The 18,838-nt window shown below is 46.9% G+C and overlaps 6 protein-coding genes across 6 annotated transcripts; 1 reads left to right on the top strand and 5 right to left on the bottom strand.

Annotated features, from left to right (window-relative positions):
• Positions 1-1,512: 1,512 nt before the first annotated feature.
• On the bottom strand, positions 1,513-3,211 carry MAA_00251 (protein phosphatase PP2A regulatory subunit B; the record flags this gene model as incomplete). Its single annotated transcript, XM_007818249.1, has 5 exons — positions 1,513-2,099; positions 2,162-2,813; positions 2,897-2,994; positions 3,073-3,113; positions 3,168-3,211. 5 exons carry the CDS (start codon positions 3,209-3,211, stop codon positions 1,513-1,515), a joined length of 1,422 nt encoding a protein of 473 aa, XP_007816440.1.
• Positions 3,212-5,488: 2,277 nt separating this feature from the next.
• On the top strand, positions 5,489-6,421 carry MAA_00250 (uncharacterized protein; the record flags this gene model as incomplete). Its single annotated transcript, XM_007818248.1, has 1 exon — positions 5,489-6,421. One exon carries the CDS (start codon positions 5,489-5,491, stop codon positions 6,419-6,421), a length of 933 nt encoding a protein of 310 aa, XP_007816439.1.
• A 2,032-nt stretch (positions 6,422-8,453) lies between these two features.
• MAA_10883 (mannitol 1-phosphate dehydrogenase) lies at positions 8,454-11,275 on the bottom strand (the record flags this gene model as incomplete). Its single annotated transcript, XM_011412829.1, has 6 exons — positions 8,454-9,520; positions 9,567-9,996; positions 10,038-10,044; positions 10,206-10,672; positions 10,721-10,977; positions 11,080-11,275. 6 exons carry the CDS (start codon positions 11,273-11,275, stop codon positions 8,454-8,456), a joined length of 2,424 nt encoding a protein of 807 aa, XP_011411131.1.
• A 791-nt stretch (positions 11,276-12,066) lies between these two features.
• On the bottom strand, positions 12,067-12,647 carry MAA_00249 (MutS domain V; the record flags this gene model as incomplete). Its single annotated transcript, XM_007818247.2, has 2 exons — positions 12,067-12,467; positions 12,518-12,647. The coding sequence occupies 2 exons, from the start codon at positions 12,645-12,647 to the stop codon at positions 12,067-12,069; spliced, it is 531 nt and encodes a 176-aa protein (XP_007816438.2).
• Positions 12,648-13,089: 442 nt separating this feature from the next.
• Positions 13,090-14,199, bottom strand: MAA_00248 (High mobility group, HMG1/HMG2; the record flags this gene model as incomplete). Its single annotated transcript, XM_007818246.1, has 1 exon — positions 13,090-14,199. One exon carries the CDS (start codon positions 14,197-14,199, stop codon positions 13,090-13,092), a length of 1,110 nt encoding a protein of 369 aa, XP_007816437.1.
• A 1,615-nt stretch (positions 14,200-15,814) lies between these two features.
• MAA_00247 (PHD-finger domain-containing protein) lies at positions 15,815-18,253 on the bottom strand (the record flags this gene model as incomplete). The annotated part of the gene is made up of 5 exons (XM_007818245.2): positions 15,815-17,527; positions 17,582-17,680; positions 17,749-17,866; positions 17,930-18,024; positions 18,098-18,253. 5 exons carry the CDS (start codon positions 18,251-18,253, stop codon positions 15,815-15,817), a joined length of 2,181 nt encoding a protein of 726 aa, XP_007816436.2.
• Positions 18,254-18,838: the final 585 nt, after the last annotated feature.

Genomic DNA, 18,838 nt, shown 5'->3' with positions numbered 1-18,838 from the left:
GGCTCAAAGCTTCGCAGCGGCGTGTTAGCTATATTTCCTCAAGTCGAAGGACCACACACGAGAGATATTCCATACTTAATAATTGCTTCCAGAGCGTAAACCTTGAGCACAATAAGTATTAAAATTGATGCATATCTTGTTGGAGTGGAGATGGGATATCATACATTAGAACAGCAACCCCCGAATATGAGGCTGAGCATTGCGGCCACGGTGAGAATCGGTGCGACCTCGATAAATGCCCTCATGGATGCCTGAAGCGCTTTGCCATGGTTGGAGTGGTTTCCGCCTCCATTTCGATGCTGTGCGATATCCTCCGCCATTTCGTCTATCTATTGTGTTACTTGGACATCAATCAGAACTGGGCCTAGGTGAGGTTTCGTGAGCAATGAAAACTCTCGGTGCTATCAGAGGTAAGCCGAGTTACTCACAATGGGATTGCTCCTTTAATACGTTTCATTCACGGTATTTGGCCTCAATAACTTGCAGCGGAAACAACAAGCAGATACCGCAGCAGTTTCTTTGCCACAGATTCTGATATATGATCGTGCACATGGATCAAATTTATGAATCAAGCAACGTACAGGTATGCCTGTCCCATGTTCGGACATCTGGCTCCTGAAATTGCTCACCCTGAAGTGGGTCTGATTGACTTGCCTTAGTGAGCGCTAAACGCTCTTCCTAGCAGGACAATTAGTCATCCGTCATGCGCAACACCTCCTCTGAACATGAAATGATCCGAAGATGTGGTCAGTACACCTGTCAATGGCGTTCATTGTTCCTTGCCTTCTAATTGTGATTGAAGCAATTTGTTCTCCGTCTAGTAGACACTTTAGATGTCTTGGGCCAGAAAGGGTTTACCTTGCATTGAAAACACAATAAGTATGGAACATGAACCTAGGGGCCTATCGAGAAATAGTTTATGAACAAAACGCCCTTTCTCTTGTCTTCTTCAGTTGCATCAGCCCATAAAACGATCCGACGAGGACAAGTGAAGATTCTGTTGTATGTCACATGTACAGAGAATGTCATATCTTATGGAATCCGAGGCGCTCAGTCTCTTAGCTTTATGTTATCTGGTTGTGTAACAATCAATAAGGCAGCCCTTCCCGGAAGATTTGTTTTATCGTTGCCGACGCGGAAATTGACCGCCTACGGCCTCTTGGCCCAATGTCATCCTCGAACCATCGAGGGATTTGCAAAGCTTGCATTTGGGCGGTGATTCAGCACTGCACTGAATGATGACTTCTGACAAACCAGACCTATGGTATAACGCCCCTACACGTTCCTCCCCTAGTTGCTGATCTGAGCCCTGGAGGCCACCTGCCAACCCGGTTCCTAGATTCAAATGCTGACGACCCTCTAATTGTCTTTCTTTTGGCTCGTTGTGGATTACCTCAGCACTCCTGACAACCATAATAAACTACAATTTGCACTTATAAGGCTGAGAATACGAACAGCTAAGGGAAAAAAGTATTAGCATTCGGAATCAACAAAAGGGCGAAAGGAATGTTGTCATACATTGTTCGTTGCTGCAATAGCGATGCTGTCTTCGAAAGGATGCCAACTCATGTGCAGGATCTTCTTGTTGAAATCAATCTGGTCTGCGTCCGTTTCTTTTCTCATGCGCTGAGCACCGCCTGCAGGACTGCCGGCTCTAGATCCATTCTTTTTACCCCCATTTGTCGTTGGGCTAGTAGAGGAGTTGATAGGTGTAGGGACGCCAACCTTTTTGGCCTTGAAGGCTGACTTGTCTGCCTGCAGAACAACTTCAACTTCCTTTTCAGGGTCTGACGGGTATATCATGAAATTGTTGTTGTAACTTCCTGTCATGACATTCTTCGCGTCACCTGAGAATACTACCTCGAACTTGTCAAAGATGCTGTCATTTTCGTACGTATCGCAAAGTCTCGGCCTTAAGTGTTCGTGAATAGGTATTGTCTTGACGGGCTGACGTTCCATGTTGATATCCCAAATTTTCACGGTGAGATAGTCGCGTGACAAGATATACCGGCCGTCATAAGAAAAGCGGACGTCTGAAATAGATGAGATAATCTCTGAAAAGAATGACCTGGATGAAGGGTCTTCCTCCTGTTCAAAGACTATGGGTGGTTAGCTCAATGATTCCGAATGGCTGGTGGACGTGGAGTGGTCAAATTCTTACGTTTGGCATGTTGATCGCACAGTGCACTCTCCCGCATATCGGCTAATTTGATGGTGCCTTTGGAACTGGCATACATAAACCAGTTACAGCTCTGCGGGTGAAACTCTGCGGCCGTGATAACTTCGGTGAGCTCTTCCATATTAGCAGGTTTAATATCAACAATGTTGAAGCTTTGGTCTTGTATGTTGAGATTCCAAAGGTTGATCCGCAGATCATCGCTGCTAATAAACGTTTCTCCATCGCTGTTGACTGATATGCTGTTGATATGGTAGGCATGAGCGTTCGCATACGTGCGTCGGGGGACCGCAGCAACAACAGTATCGTGGTGTGTTAGGCGCGGCAACTTTAGGTCTGCTGCGTTTCGGAAGTGCTGAGTAGTGGCCATCGGACGCGAGACACCTCCGCCAGCCACGCTACCGGGTGTAAGGTCATGCGAGAGATTATTCTCCGCTACAACCTTGAGTGACTTCTCAAATACTTTCCAAAGCTTGATAGTCTTGTCATTTGTGGACAGAAGATAGTGAGACGCGTTTTGACGGCGACACCATTTTATTTTATTTATCTTCTCCTCGATCTCGAGAGACTTCAGATAGTCAAACTCTGGCTCGTGTGATTGAAACTCGGTGTGGAACTTGTACTCGCAGGATTTCTTCTGAGAACTTGTGTCAATGGATACAGTAGGATCTATGTTTTGAGCCAAAGAAGGAGAAATTAAGCCTCTTGGGCATTCCATACCGTTTCGTTCCGCTCGAATAAGACCACTCGACCGCCTTTGTCGCCCGTGGCAAGGTAATTTCCAGTATGATCAAACTCGACAGTAGATATTATATCAGCTGATAGGCGGTGAGACGAGTGTTAGCGGATAGAAAAGCTAGGAACAGCATAGATCGCTCACGGCAGGGCTTGCTCACCTTCAGTTATATCCTCAACGTCACCTTTATCGCCGAAGCATCTGAAGTGATTCGGTCAGTATGCGCTTTATCTACCACCATTGAAAGTAACATACTGTGTGAACTTCCACGTAGGAGAATTCACTTCGCTGTCCACCATCTTTGCTGGGAGTGGCAACGGCAGCGAAGATGATTGGGGTCAAAATTGTGGCAGGCTGGTGAGACCAAGCGGTATGGTGACGGCGACAGCAAAATGCGTCGTGGAGACTGTCTAGGCGTCCCAGGATCGTGCGACGGTCGTGGATGGTGAGGAAGATGGCGGTCGCCTGAGATGATGAGTCTGTATTCGTGGCACGCGGGCCAGTCCTGTTGATAATCAATGCGGCGAAAGAAGGCGGGCGGTGGATGATGTCGTTTGACGACCGTGGGTGGCGGCGGTAGTGGGCCTGAGGGCAGCTCCCACAACAGCTCGCTCCTGGCTGCGGGCCAAGGTGGTGCTCCCACAGAGGTCAATGGTCAAAGGCAACTGGCTTAGCTACCTGAGTACCTAGGTACTTACTTCAGTAAGTACCTACCTACCCTAGTAGGTAGGTAAGTAGTAGAGGTAGGCAGATCACAAAAGAGAGCAAGTTGGGGTTGCTACCGCGGCGATCAGAATCCTGAGAAAGTGTTGCGAAGCATAAATAGTGACAATTATCTAAAACATGCTTCTAGGGATGATTACACGAGATAATTTAGATGGGATGATTGACATTTGATTGCGAGATTCGCCATCAAACTCAACTATTGTTATGGCGTCGCTGGTAATTACGGCCTTGTCTGGCACTGTTGCGCTACCTGAGTACCTAGGTACTTAATCCATCCCGCTCGTAATTAGGTTACTAGTAGGTACCTCTACCTAAGGTAGTTTATACTCCGTTATCTATATTCCCCCTACTACAAAAATATCTACCTACTTAGTACTTAAGTACAGGTAGGTAGGCACTTAACGATACCTAGGTCTAAGTACCTAGTATGTGCCTCAGCATATGGCTGCTGTTCTCGATTTGGTGTTAGGCTAAGTACTGGATAATTAATAAGTACCAATTCCGCTCTTCCTCAACTCTCCGGAGGCGACTTCAGCTCTTTTCTGTTCTAATGGATCTAGTGCGGAGAGCTCAAGAGGCGGGGCATTATTGTATTGTCTCGGTTTCAATGTTGTGTCACAGAGTAAGTAGAGTGCGCAACTGCTGCTAGGCATGTTTGGGGCCTAACCCCACCTCGTGAACTACCTTAGGTACCAAGGTAGGTACTTGTATGTCCTCGCAAGGCACCCTGAGGATGAACCTGTAACCTCGGAGCATCAACGACAAGAACTTATACCTGCCTCTAAGTAGGTAAGTAGCCATCTAGTCTATGTAATTAGGTGCCTCTTGTGGATATGTGCCTGCGACATACATAGGCGTCATTACAGTACTGCGTGTATGCAAACGTTCTATTAGTTAAAGTTACTAGGTTGAGAACTTCCAGGTCTAAATGAATTCATCAATACAGATAAAATCACACTAGGAGATATGAAGAAGCCTTCCTAGTGTTTTGTTTACTCTGACCGGCAATAAAGGCTCTTGCGATTAGAATTATGATGAGGTCAATGGTATGATAAAATGGACATCTACGCGCGTCAACCAGACAACTCCCTGGTTGAATCAACGCAAATGTTAAGCGCCTTGTATTCGAAACTTCTGAGCTTCACCTCACCATCTCAACCGCACGCAAGCAATCCTGCTACGTCAGAGACGACTTTGAACTTATCGGAGGTTTCGGTATCTATAGGGGATGCGTAGGAAGGTAAGGGATCACATCTAGCAAAGAATAGGTATACATGGCCCCAAATAGATATGATCATGGCTCTCCAAGTAGTAGTTCAAAGATTTTGACATAAAGAGAAGCTCGATGTGGAAAAGAGAAAACAGGGAACACTGATTCGAGAGCTCTTGTGTGGCTGAAATGCAGCCGTAGGTTGATCTAATTCTCTATCTGCAAATACATCACGGTGTATTAGTTGATCACTCACGCTACTAGAATAACATGACGATACATTGTGAGCGACGACTTCCCGCACACACATATCTCTGGCGTGCGTGGTTGTCAAAGCTGTGGCTGCTTGCCCACAAAACACTTGGCGCTTGTGGCGAGCATGTGAGACCGATTTCCCATAAGTGGGGCCCGGCTTCTTTTACACCTGCCCGCGCCTACCAATAAGCCTCGTCCACGGGTTTTGAGGTTCGGCGGAATCTGTCACGAAGAGGCACTTAATCTACCTACACTTCCCATCTGTGTCGGAGAAGGCCGACTGTTCCACACACAGCGAATACTACACAACATATGTACCGCAAAAGAAAGGACCTTGATCAAACAATCACACGAAATCAGATTCTACACCCAAACCACACTAGAAATGGCTGATGATGGGGAAAATATGCCAATGGAGGGAGAGGTGCATTCCCAACACCAACCTTCGGACGACTGGCTGGAAGAACATGGTACCAGTGCAAATGGCAATACTTCCAATTTGTCCAATGACAAAGGAAAAGGGAAAAATACAGTTTCGATCATCGACAGGCTTCAATCATCTGGTAGAGCTATCATTCATAGTACAATAAGCGACAAGTGCATACCGAACTTCCCGTCAAGCGAAAAAGGAGGGGGGGAATCGAGCGCATCAGCATGCCTTACGACACACCAATCGATTTCCGGAACGGAGCAACAGAGAAATAGACAGGCTTCTGCTAATATGGCTCAACACTCGTTTAGATCGGACCGTGACTTACAAGGGACATCAAATGCATTTGAGGCATTCGCAGCTGGGGAAACACCGAAACCCAACCTATACACAACTGATGTCTTGGACGCACCTAGGAAAGATAAATCTGTAATGGAGCAAGAAGCCTTGGACGGCTCTGATGTGGTGGAGTTCCTCTCACAGCCAGAAACCGGGGATTTACCAATTTCTGAGGTACCAGAGGAGATGTCACCATTCGAGGTAGCCAGGCTACAAGCTGCTTTATTCGGATCTGGGAGCTCCTGGCCGTTTTGGGACCGACTCCTCAACTTTAGCCCAGCCTTTGTGGTAGGAGTTGAAGGTTGCGGGAGGGATGTGGACAGCTACATGGGCACATCAGACGCAGGGCTTGCCCGAAGCACCTGGTTAAGACACTGGAATGATGTACTTTCCTCCTATACTGACGAGGTATGGGGGAATCTAGGACCTCTCGCAACAGAGGCGAAGGAGGAGCTGCAGCAATATACCCAGACCCAGGAATCTCTGGAGGCAAGCACGACGGCATTAAATCGGCTTAGGCTCATCCTGAACCATGTCCGCGGTCATTGATGTAAAGTCAAAAAAAGGGATATGGAAGGATTAGTCATGTACATAACGTGCAATCAAATACGGCAGCGGCCAGTATAAACAATGCTACAATACGTTTTGCCTGCAGGATGAGTTGTCCGGTCCGAAATTGAGGCAGAAGTGACTTTGACATGATTGGTTGCCGAGCCAACCAGTTAGGTGACATCATTCTCCACTAATCTAGGTCGCTGCCACGAAACCGAATATCCAAAAGGCTTCAGAACTCTTTACAACGTTCATACTTGGCTCTCGCCCAGGACGGTAGAATTTTACACTCACGGCGCCATTTTCTGAGGTTTCCCTGATGTGTATCATTGTCTTCAAATATCTAGGGAAGCGCGATACTTCTGGTTCTCTCAATGGGGCGTTTTTGTTTAACTCTTGCTTTCATCTTGCTAGGCACCACCTCAGTACAGGTATCAGCCCATCAGGCGTCGCCAACGTATAACGCCGCGAGTACACCATTATTGTTCGGCAGAGCACAATGTCCAGGAAATACTTTCCCTTGCCCGACATCTCTTGGTGCCGTCTTCGACGGTGTTTGCTGCCAGAACGGTCAACTTTGCGCTCTAGATGGCAACCATAACGCTGCATGTTGTCCATCTGGGTAAGTGTAGCCCTTGAACAAATAATGAAGATCACCAACGCGCTAACGGAATTGCTCTACACAGGGCCGTGTGTACTGGTACAGCTCCAGCCACTGCGCCAGGCAACATCCCAACTGCGACACCATCCTATGTGCAGAATCCGTATTTTTCCTTCCCATATGCTCCTACCTCATTTCCGAATAGCGCCTCATGCGCATCTGCCACGAAAGCTTGTTCTCAAAACTATAATGCTTGCTTGATAAACCTGGGTGGGAGTGGCTATGCAGTGACTGTTGATGTTCCAGGAGGAGGAGGCACAACTGTTAACGGGGAAGGGAGAAATTTGGGCGCTTCCGCTACATCAATCTGCGCAAGCCTTAGCAGTCAAGCATGCTCGAATGCCCAGGCAACCAAATGCGAGTCCTTTAGTCAAAGTTCAGAGACAGGCAAGAAAAACTCAGCTGCGCCACTTTTTGTGGCTGCTATAGTAGGATCTCTTGCTGCTCTCTTTCTATTCGTCTAGCAGCTGAAAAGCTGATGATAATGGCCAAATTTGCCTGCGGCTCTCAACTACCCGCTGCGCTTTTATTCCAAGGTGAATTATATTCTCTAGACACCTTCAAGCATGGAACAAACTTTTGCTTAGACCGGCATACATTAGAGATGCGAGACGCTTACGATTGTCAGGGAAAGCAAAAAGAGTACTCGGTCAAGATTGCGTCATATCTTGGACAGGTGACTAACAGAGGTGGCTCGTCATGACACAAAAGCATGTGATGCCTTAGCCTTCCACATCATCTGTGGTCTTTCTAAGCCTAGACAGAAATTGCTACGCTGAGAGGGTGTCAGAAACGGAGCCATGCATACAAGACGATGTCCTGGTAGCGAATGAGTGAGCTTAAAGCTATAAGCCGCTTATCAGCAGAGCTTCTCTTTCTCATTGTTGATTAGAGACTTGCTACATATTGAGAAATTTGACATGACCTTCAACAGTGGCATAAGCGGGTGGAAGACGAGGACACCAGATGCATTCGAAGAACCAGCAGGCCTAGATATTCACATGCGTGTTCATCGCCAATCCAACAGCAACAAAACATACAATGGCGGGGACACCTGGCCCTTTTCTTCTGTGGTAGAATGCACGCTGTGCATGGGATACGCCCCAAAGCTTCCGTACCGTGTATTGGCTAGCTGTCACTCAAATTTCAGTTACAAAACATCATCCTCGGTCATTAAAGAAGAAAACTCCAGTAGATATCTGCTACACGTGGCATTCAAAGTATGCCTCTTTGAAAGATCTAGTGCGTGCGACCGCTGGTTTCCCTGTGTTGTAAATCTTGAGGACCCTACCTACGTAACATTTCTCCTTGTCGAGCGTCTGAGACCCTGCAAAGGATAGCAGATGTATCAATTCAACTCGAATTCATCTATGTGGATAGTATATTTTGCAACATATGTCGAGCATCCTGCAATAGACAGTTCTCTTCGCTGACCAAGGTGTGAAAGCCCTCTAGAAATTTCCGCGCAACAATCTCAGCAGAATGCAGCTTTAACTCTTCTTCCGGTGAAAGTCTGGCGCAGGGAATTGTGATGTCCTCGTTGCGACTGAGCAGCATTGATAGGACATTAGCACGTTCAACGACTAAATTGGGAACTCCATTCAAAGTTGCACAGTAACCTCCGAAGAGATCTGAGCTATATCCATCACGAAGCTTGAATAAGTATGTTATGTAGTCACAATTGAATTCCCCACACTGTGCTTTGAGTACATCCATGTGGGCTATTTGTAAACCACTGGTCGGAAGCAGCTGGTGGCAGCCAAAGAGATCGTGGATATGTGTTGCGACCAGACTTCTGGGAGCTCTGACTGCAAGTGATGATAAGTGCTCCAAGAAAGATGCAAGGAGTCCAGCACCGTCATCTGAATTAGTCCCCTTCCCAAATTCGTCGATTATCAAGAGACTTTTCGAGGTCGACTGCTCTATCGCATTGAGCAACTGTTTTAAGTCGATAGCAAAAGCACTTTCTTCTTTGCAAACACTCTCCAGTGTTGATATACGGGTCAGTATCCGGTCAGTGACACTGATTACCGCCATTTCTGCAGGGACAAAACTCCCTATATGGGCGAGATATACGATGAGCCCTACTTGCTTCAAGAAAACGCTCTTGCCTGAGTGATTGGGGCCGGTAAGAACCATGCACCTGGACTGATTTTGACACGAATCGTCGTCGTTGTGACCTCCACCTCCTAGCTGACAGTCGTTGGGAACAAAGCTTGGTACAACTAGTTCTTGCAAAGGATGTCGCCCCTTTTTAATTTCGAGAATGCCGCTTCTAGTTGTTAATTTCGGGACACTCCATTTATACTTCTCTGCAGTTAGGGCCAAGGCGAGAATGACGTTAACATTACCGCAAGCGTCGGAAGCCACCGACAGACACTCGCTGGATTTTAAAACCTCTTGGGAAAGGACATGGAGAATCTCAACTTCTCTATCTGTGGCATTTCAGTAAAGCAAACATCTCGGACTCTCTTGGCCTACCTGCTATTTTGCAATAAACATCGCCGAACTGATCGTCAAGGTGACGCATATTGTCATTTTTGTAATAAGCTGAATCATCCGCAACAAAAAGCAATTCCCAATGATCCTCATCAGGCCAGTTCCCTCGGTATTTCCCTTTCCCAGTCCTTGGATCAACATCAGTAACAATGAGGAACCCAAGCTGCGGTAGAAAAATACATGATCTGATGTAAGAAACCGCCCATTGAGGCACTGTCTGAATAGTAGACACAACAATTTCTGCCAGGAAGCTATTCATGCCGTCGTAATGTCGTCTTAATTCATCGAGATTCCGGTCAAGGCCCAGCCTCACAGTTGTTCGACCCCGGTATTCGGATTGTTCGAAGTCCACAGTGTGACTAATTAGCTCGCCAATAGCCACTAGGGAGTCCTGATCAAATTTGGGAATCGTCTACTGAAGAATTAGTTATGCGGCTAGTTCCCGAAACATACGATATTCCTGAGGGTTTACTTTGTGTGGCACGCACAGCTCGAATGAAATGATGATCGTTATCGTCAGCCAGATCAATTAATAAACCTCGCAGTTTCAAAGCCTGAGAAACAAATGTACGAAGCATCGCCTAAACGCTCCCTTTGAAGGCCTGTTTTGTCAGAGAGTACCCAGTGCCTTTTTGGAGATGCTCCAGATAGATTTTCGCATTACGAATCTTTCCTAGGGCCCCAATAATATGTCGAGTTTTGTCTGCATTCCGCGGTAGAAGGAATAAAGAGATAGCCTGCTGGCGGTCCTCAATTATTGAAACGTTTGAGACTGGACGTGATATAAGCCTGCGAAGCTTAGCTCTGCCTTGAGGTGTGTGGCTGTGACCTTGGAAAAGGCCATATATGGAGAGGCCCTCTTTTTGATCTTGACTCTGCATTCTCCCACCCCAATACTGGCTGTTCGGGTGAATCTTAGACTGGATGATTTGCAGGGTTTGCAATGTTTCTGAGCCTAGGGCGACATAATTTTCCAAAGCAAAAGTCTTTACAGGGATGGGTTGATGTGATATTGGCTCAGAAGAGGGGCTGCTTCTCGAGATGCATTTGTAACGAAGCTCGGTGAGGACAGCACCAGCGCAACCGAGCTACGGTCGTTAGCTGTGAGTTGGTTCAACCTTAGAGTCACTTCTTACAGACACAGGATTTTTGTGTTCTCTAGTACTTGCGTTGGCAACACCCTCCTCAGGGCTGATGCTACAACGATCTACCCTCTTCCCATCTCCGCCATTAGGAAGATCACGGCGGACACTGGCATCAACTGGAGCTCTTGAGCTTGGCCGGGCAGTTGACAACTGATCATTTCTCCAGCTTGACAGCCTGTCGACCGCTGCCTCGACAGAAAACTCTGACGACGATAATATTTGGACACAGCTCTTATAAGGAAAAGCGCCTAGCAACTGTTAGAACAACTGCTACATGGAGAAGACACGAAATGGAGTTAATGCAGGGAAGGGGAGAAGGGGACTAGGTGATCAGTCTTAATTTTCCTTACTCCTTTGAACGTGATCTAGAAACTCCTGCGGAGCTCTGCTGGAAACTAATAACAATGTCGGGCAGGCAAGGGTTGCGAAATGCTCCGACACGTCCACAGTCGACCGATGGACATCTTCTGCCAACTGCAAGGAGCCGTCCATGCTGTCGAAGAAAGCACATCCCATGGTCCCATCATCACAAACATCGAGTGCCATGATGACCTCCGGGGACTGTTGTAACGCATAAAGAGATTCGTCATTCTCCACTTGCGACCTGGTAGTACAGATTACAGCTTCCATTAGGGTATGTGGATTGGCGATACAGAGTATTAGGAAATTGCAGATGATGCGAGTCCTCTGGTGATGGAACAAACAACATAATCTGAATGAAGCACAATGGTATAAAGTGATGGGAAGCCATTTTGCACGAGACCAGCTTCACAGGCAAGGCGGATGACTAAAGATTGTCATTGTGGCCCTCCGAAAAAATGGCAAGAGGCAGCAGACACTTGGACACTCCTTCCCTCGCATTGCTATAACTGGCCAATAACGTTATTGGTAAAAAATACCTCAATAAGATCGGGAAAGATATCACGAGGGATTATGTATAGATTTATGTCCTGAAAATGCGCACCTTGGTGCAAATATGAACAACCAAGACGCATAGCTCCTCAGGACACAACAGCTTTGAAAGAAGTCTGGTTGAAGTCCGGGACTTGTAATAGCAAAATCATTACGTAGATAGCTAACTCAGCTCGTCCGATACTAGGAAAATAGATGATGAAGTTCAGATTAGCAGAGCTGAAAGGTATGAGTCGTCTTGCTTGTAGCTACAGACAATGTTACACTGTATAAATGACTTCAAACAAGACACCACAATCAAAGGATATATTTGACACCTCCTAACTGGCCTGCATCTTTCAAGAGCAGCAGGAAATTTCTTGTTTTGAGGGTACGATATGTAGCTGGCTCCTCAGTCAAACCTTAACATCGAACACGGCCATTTGTTAGAGTGTATCTCTAGCCTTCACCCACTTTGCAAAGGCGAGACGTTGTCTGCGGATATCGAGAAAGCTGGGACGATATTCTAACATTCTGAACGGGCTCCCTCGAAAATCTCTGTCCACTTGCCCGTTGCCGTCAAGAAAGCCTGCCTTGCCAACCCGTTCGATCTTGCCGGCCCATACTTGCCACCGTATAGGGTGTAGCTTTTCCGACCCAATCACAATACCAAGGCACACAACCAAAGTGGCCACCATTGTTTCTACCCGGATGTCAACCGGAAGTGTGCTTCCTGCGTGCTGCTGGGCTAGGGATTGCGCTTTCGATGTCGACGAGATGGCCGAGTGCTCTTGTGCTGAATAGCAACTATGGTTGGCGGAGTTAGCCGAGATATCTGGCCTATATTCTAGTGGGCACATACGCATGTATAAGTAGGAATACTCCTACGAAAGTTACTGTGCTTGAAGTCCAAGACATTTTCACCGGTATCAGAGAGGGTTCTCAGTGTGTCCGGAGGCAATCCGTTGGCCTGTTCTCGTGCGTTCCTCCTTGCTTGCTTGCTTGACATGACGGCAATTCCCCACATGGCAAGTTCGACTAGATAAAATGGCTTACTAATAAACGCGCTAACCAAAAGCGTCCGAACATGGATTGCATCTTTCCTGGCTCTCTAGGCCCAGTAACGCGTTGAAATGCTAGATGATCTGAAAGGACCGGACACCAGTTGACCTCGCCGACGTACTAATTATAGTCTACATATGTACTTTACCTAGGCGGGTACTAGGCACCTGTAATTGAGTAGGGAGATGGTTGGTGCAAGTGACTTCAAATGGCCGGTTAGCACATTCACATTTAATACTACAGCATGCTGTTCTTTGCCTGCTGAGCACAGAACCATCAAATTATGGAAAGACGGGAACTACTAATAATCAACTACTCACAAATTACTTGTGGACAACTAGAATTCTATAAGGCAGATTTTAATTGAATACATGCGCATTTATAATACTCATTATTATGCCAGGCTGTCATCTGCTTCTCTGTTCGCTGCTTGGATGCCAGCCAAAAGCATTCTGTCGTTCATCAATATGCTGAACTGCCCACTCCTCCTGCCCTTCATATGCGTGGTCGGCCGCTTGACCAACATTCATGTCAGGCGAAATAGGAGAAAAATCATGGACTGCCTGCGTCTCTTGGGATTGCCAATCTAAATATCCACCAGGGTTCTGGGAAGTGCTCATGTTTTCAAACGACTGGAGGAACAGCGGTGCAATACATTCGTCCCCAGTTAGGCGCTCATGCGTGTTCGCAGCCAGTGGTACCTGCTGAGTTGGTAATTGGGTGAAAGAGGCATCATCGAGGACGTCGGGGTATTGAGACTCAAAATACCTAGAGTCCGCAGCGAAGGGCTGCTCATAGCGCTCATGATGCCCACCCTGGTACATCAAAGGGTTTGCGAAGCTTAGTGGCCCCTGTGTCCACCACTTAATGTTCATGTTCCCTTCACCAGATTGATGCTGTCCTAGCGCTTCTACATGACTTGGTCGAATAAGTTTCTTTCCCGGAGTTCCGTGAGAATATGCTTCCTTGTTACTGAATCGTCGGCATACCCGGCGCTCGATTGAGGTTGACAGTTTCTTAGAGTCGAGTGCGCCGCTCTTTGGCTTCTTTGCTTGATTAGGGGTATATTTATATGCGGGAAATGCTTTACGATGCATTTGGTTATCGATTTTCGCCAGAGACTTGAATCTGTCCTTGATCTCCTTCGGCTCATATTTGTTCCATGATATAGCAACAATCTTGGAGGCAAGTTGCTGCTGATCATTGCTGAGTACTCGCCGAGCGACTTGCTGGTACGCTTTTCGATACAGCATATACGAGTTCAATGGCCTCAATACCTTCCCTCCCTCCTTCGCTTTCCTTTGGCGTTCCTCGACCGAACGTTTTGCGAAAGATTCGAGGTCATTGTAGTCACTAGGGTATTCCCTGGAGAGTGAAGACAACGGTGTCTTGATTAATGACTCGCAATCGGTAGTAAATGGCTTTGATGATGCGGATTCATTTCGGGTCGTTATTGAGGCACGCGAAAGATTGGCACGCTCAGAAACTCCTACTGGTGTAGTCCTCCCGGTCCGCATGTTGTTTCTATCTGTTGTGTTATCAGGTCGAGGACTTGACATTGGTAGCACCTCGAGACGATGACCTCTAACGTGAATCTGACAATTAGTTAGCATAAGTGTAACCATCCTGTTGGGACCTTTACGCTACTGACCTGTTGCAGCTGACAGTGCTCGAATAAGAATCGAACGATTCTCTGCCGCCTTTTTCTGGACTAGAAATAGTATCTAGAATCTGTTAATAGAAAGCACTCCCAAGATAGAATATAAGAGACCTACATGTTGGGAATGTGTACTTGCTGTTATACGAGGTTCGTGGCAAATCTAGAATCTGCTTTTGGTATTTTGAACCCTCTGAACCGTGTCTAGCAGATTCGCAGTTCGGACCTTTCCGTTGGCAAGAGGTGATGGAATTGGCGTAATGTTTAAATCTTCTGTCCAAGCAGGTATGTTATAGGTGCGTGGGATCTGGAACAATTTCCGGCTTTGTAGCCACAACGCTTTAGATCAAACTTGGTGGGAAAGAATAGGTTTTTGCCAACGGTTGTTAGCTGGAGGATAAACTGGGTAAATGAGTTACACGATAGGCACAAGAAAATAAATATGAGGATGAGGAGGTGTCGTTTATCTTATATAATACCCCCCTTGAAAGCAGGAAAGAGACTTAGCAAAGTATAGCCCTGACGGGTCAGCCTTCTGCGACATTGTGTTGTTGGCCGTCACAAGCTTTTTCGGTTACCGGAATACCAACGACACCACCCTCGCCTTTGCTCGATAGTTCTATGCAGAAGAAACATTTCAGGTTCAAAAATACAATTCTGCCGCATGCGGCCACAAAGAACACACCGTTGTGGGCTGTGCGTTATGAAACGGACCACCATGCGGACAATTCAGCCCAACTAAGTGCCAGCGAGTGGCCTTGACAAGGCGCCCCCTTGTTTGGGGTCAACCATCGGGGTCTGGAGAGTATCAAAGCGTGATATATTTTGCGCGAATAGCATGTGGTCAGAATATGAGGTCACAGTTGCTTCACTCAGACCCTCTGACCGCAAGTTGCGCAGAGCATGTGAAACATCCCAATTTATCCGGCTTTGCCCTCCGACATAGTCTTTGAGATAACAAAGTTCATTTCGAAGGCATGAAGAGTCGAGACAGATTATTGTTAAATACTAAGCATCAGAATAGCTCGTGAGACAGCGGACACACCTCATGGCGCCAATACTACTAAAATTGTAAACCGAGTCACATGGCTCCACGTATGATGAGAACCTGTCGCTGTAAAAAGCGAAATATAGGAATTTTTCACTAGTCGAGACAAGTACTCTGTAAACAGATGCAAGATAGCCCACCCATTAGATGAATCTTGACATTTGCTAGAGTTTGCATTCTTGCATCAACGACGACTTCTTTCATGGCCGATGACTATCTTGATGCGAATTTAGGGCTGTGATAATGCAAAGCCGACTCAAAGGTGAAATCCGGCCTTGGTAGATCTTCCTTAGTGCCGTCCCTGGCTAAGCAGTTTCGCCTGCAACCCTGCAGAGGCACATCGGTTTTGACAACATGTGCTTAAGAGATGCAGAGGATAATCACAACAGGGGCAACTTGCTTTCATACCCATTGTATTTTGTAACATTTAGCCGGCCTCGTGTTCTTCGTTCGGCCTTATTGGTGTTGATACAAAGCCTGGTGTGGCTGCAAATGATGTAATAGAGACTGGTAGTGAATCAGGTGCAGACGATGAATTTCTTTCCTCAGCGGCCCCTTTGCATGATTCGAGATTGTCCTTTGTGTGTGTGGCCGGCATGACGATTGTTGGTGATTGTTGTGTTAAAGGAGAACAACCAGTCTGATTGAGACGTAGGGCCGAATATTTGCTATCCCCTGGTGCCAAATAGGGCGCTGAAGAAAGGGATTCACCTGTATCAATTGGAGCCTTTGTGTCCACAATGGACAAACTGAGCTGAGCTAATTCTCCGGCCTGTGCATTCCTGGCGACGTCCTGCTTTGCAGTAGACGAACCATGCGTAGCGAGGGATTGACTTTCAGATAGCGCTGTAGAGCCGGAAATATTGGGAGACGCCTTGTTTGAGGAATTGCAATACTTGTAGGACTCAACATCTCTATTAGAACCAAGTCTGGATATTGTCGCTTGAGATGGCGGCTGATTGGAGGCCATTGCCAACCCGTTAGGTCGGACTTCTCTCTGCAACACCAAAGATGATGGTTTTTCCGCTGAACGATCTTGACCCGACTGGATGATCGAATCATGCTTCACTTCCGATACCGTGTGTGCATCCGCCCTTGTTGGAGCGTTCGGCATGATCTTCGACGGTCGAACCTTGATTTTGATGATAGTCTTTGGTGATGCATTCTTATCATCGTCTCGGCGCCTGCACGACGAACAGACAAAACGGAACTCGCTTTGGTCTGCTTCGTCTTCAGGGATCCCCAGGCACTTGCTGTGCTGCCAAACGTTGCAAGATTCACAAGCGACGCTGTGAGTCCCATCATCAACTTGGCCATGTAATCCACAAATGCAATCAAAGACCCAGTCGTCTTCTTCTTGTTCAATGTCCTTGAGTGCTTGTTGATTTCGCTGGATCTCAGCATGGAGGCGTCGCTCAGAGATGCGTGCGGCCTCAGGAGCATGCTTGCTATCCTCAGACAACTGGGCTAGCTCTTCTTCATGGCGCATGCGACGGGCTTCTCTCTCCTTCAAACGTCGCTGGCGAGCATGCATACGGGAATCGCGCTCTTGCTCAAGTTTGAGCTGGACAAGCTTCTCCCGGTGCTCAACTCTCTCGGCTTCTAACCTCTGACGCTGTTCCTCCTTTTCCTCTACATCCCTCTTCTTTTTTTGCACCTTATCGGCAATTCGGCTCGACCTTTTGGCGTTTGCCATTTTGGCTAAGTTTAGCAACTCGCGCTCTCGCTGGAGCTCTCGTCGTTTCGTCGCTTCCTCCTGCTTTTCAAGGATCGGTAGTAAATGCGTTTCAAGCTGTTTTCGCAATGTTTTCTCATTTCCATCACGAGTTTTCGCCAATGTTTCTATGAAAGACTTGGTTTCTTGCAACGTGATAGCAATGCATTCCCAAGCCCCCCCACCAAGATCATCCTCGGGAGGCTGTGAATCATATTGCCTGTCGCTCAGATCCTCGACATCGTCTTCACAAGATGATGATATGCGTCGTCTCTTGCTTACTCGGCGACCAGTTCGGTACTGCTTCGTCTTTCTGGGTTTTAGTTGTGGGCCATTGCTCTGTGGTTCTGTAAATCGGTATATTCTGTTGTCGTCCAGCACATAATACACTCGGTCGTGTTTGTCCCATCCATACGGCTCAATGCGCTAGAGTCAATTAATAAACATCATGAAAATTTAAAAAGTGGCGCGGCTTAATACCCAATTGGACTGTTCAGCATCTTTGTGCTCTACCATTTTCTCTCGAAGGCGCTCCGGATGCACCATTGTCCATTGTGTCAGCTTTTGAAGAACCTTGATCTGCTCATGTTGCCCGTTAACGTTGAAAAATACAATAGCTCGAATTCGACTGATACAGTTCTGACTACCTTTGTAAATACATCTAGGCCGCTGAAAGACACAGGGTTGATCTCGCTACCAAACGGGTTCTGTTTCGGTGCTTTCGCTAGATATTGCTTTCGAAGTTGGGGATCCAGTACATCTGGTCTTTATGGAAAATTTAGCATACTGAGACTTTATCATGACTTGGATATTTCGGATAGGGCTCACGTCAGTCCACGGTGTGTGGACACCAGTTTAAGCAAAGCCAGTGCTATATCTGAGAGCAGCGTCGGCTGTGGTCTTAAGCAATCCGTTTCGATTTCCTAATAACCCGAGAGTTCAGGGTTGGTTAGACACTACCCAGTGTCAACAGTTGTCACGATTATATGCACCTACCTCAATGTCGATGGCATCATCAATCTTCGCAGCCTTGCCAAACATGTATATCCACTGACAAAGGTTGGCGAATTGCCACATGTTGCGAATACGATGCAAAATAGATGGCGGTTCATCACCGCCATCACCGGATATTACGCGTTTGTGCGACGGCATGGCGAATGTTCTGCCACGTAAAGACCGGGCCAAATAACCCGAATGAAGCGGATGTCGATAAGTTGCAGGTTAGATCCAGCTGTTGTGGATGCAAATCATGAAAAACTGGACAGGGGTCACCACCCATACGCGCCTTTGACAAATCTGGTGTCACATTGTGGACCAGCGGTGCGTCGACGGGTACTGGTGAAGCTCCACAGGCTTTCAAAAAATACTCCATGTCCGTATTTATCTAAATACCTACCTAAGTACCTACCTACCCTAAGTACCTAACTTAAGTAGGTACTTATGTAGTAGGTAAGCTTGCTGAGCTCACACGTACTTTCAGATGCTGGGATGTGTAAGAGTTTGCTTGGACATGCAGCGTATCTACCTAGGCATGTGGACATTATTACGTAGAGTTTAGTTGTTAGTTCAAAGAAGTAAACAAACAAGATATTCTACTTGGCAGTTCTCTCTTCCATTTCTGATGCGGTTGAAGGCTGAAAGTACTAGATCCTATCTAATGGAGGCACGGGTCTTTTATTACTCAATCAATGTTGGTACTGCGCTACACTGGCCCCAAGCTAAAACCCCACACCTGCA

Source organism: Metarhizium robertsii, assembly GCF_000187425.2.
Source record: "Metarhizium robertsii ARSEF 23 chromosome Unknown MAA_Scf_3, whole genome shotgun sequence".
NCBI classification, from domain to species: domain Eukaryota; kingdom Fungi; phylum Ascomycota; class Sordariomycetes; order Hypocreales; family Clavicipitaceae; genus Metarhizium; species Metarhizium robertsii.
Note: the sequence above shows the minus strand (reverse complement) of the source record. Positions and strands in the feature narration are given on the sequence as shown.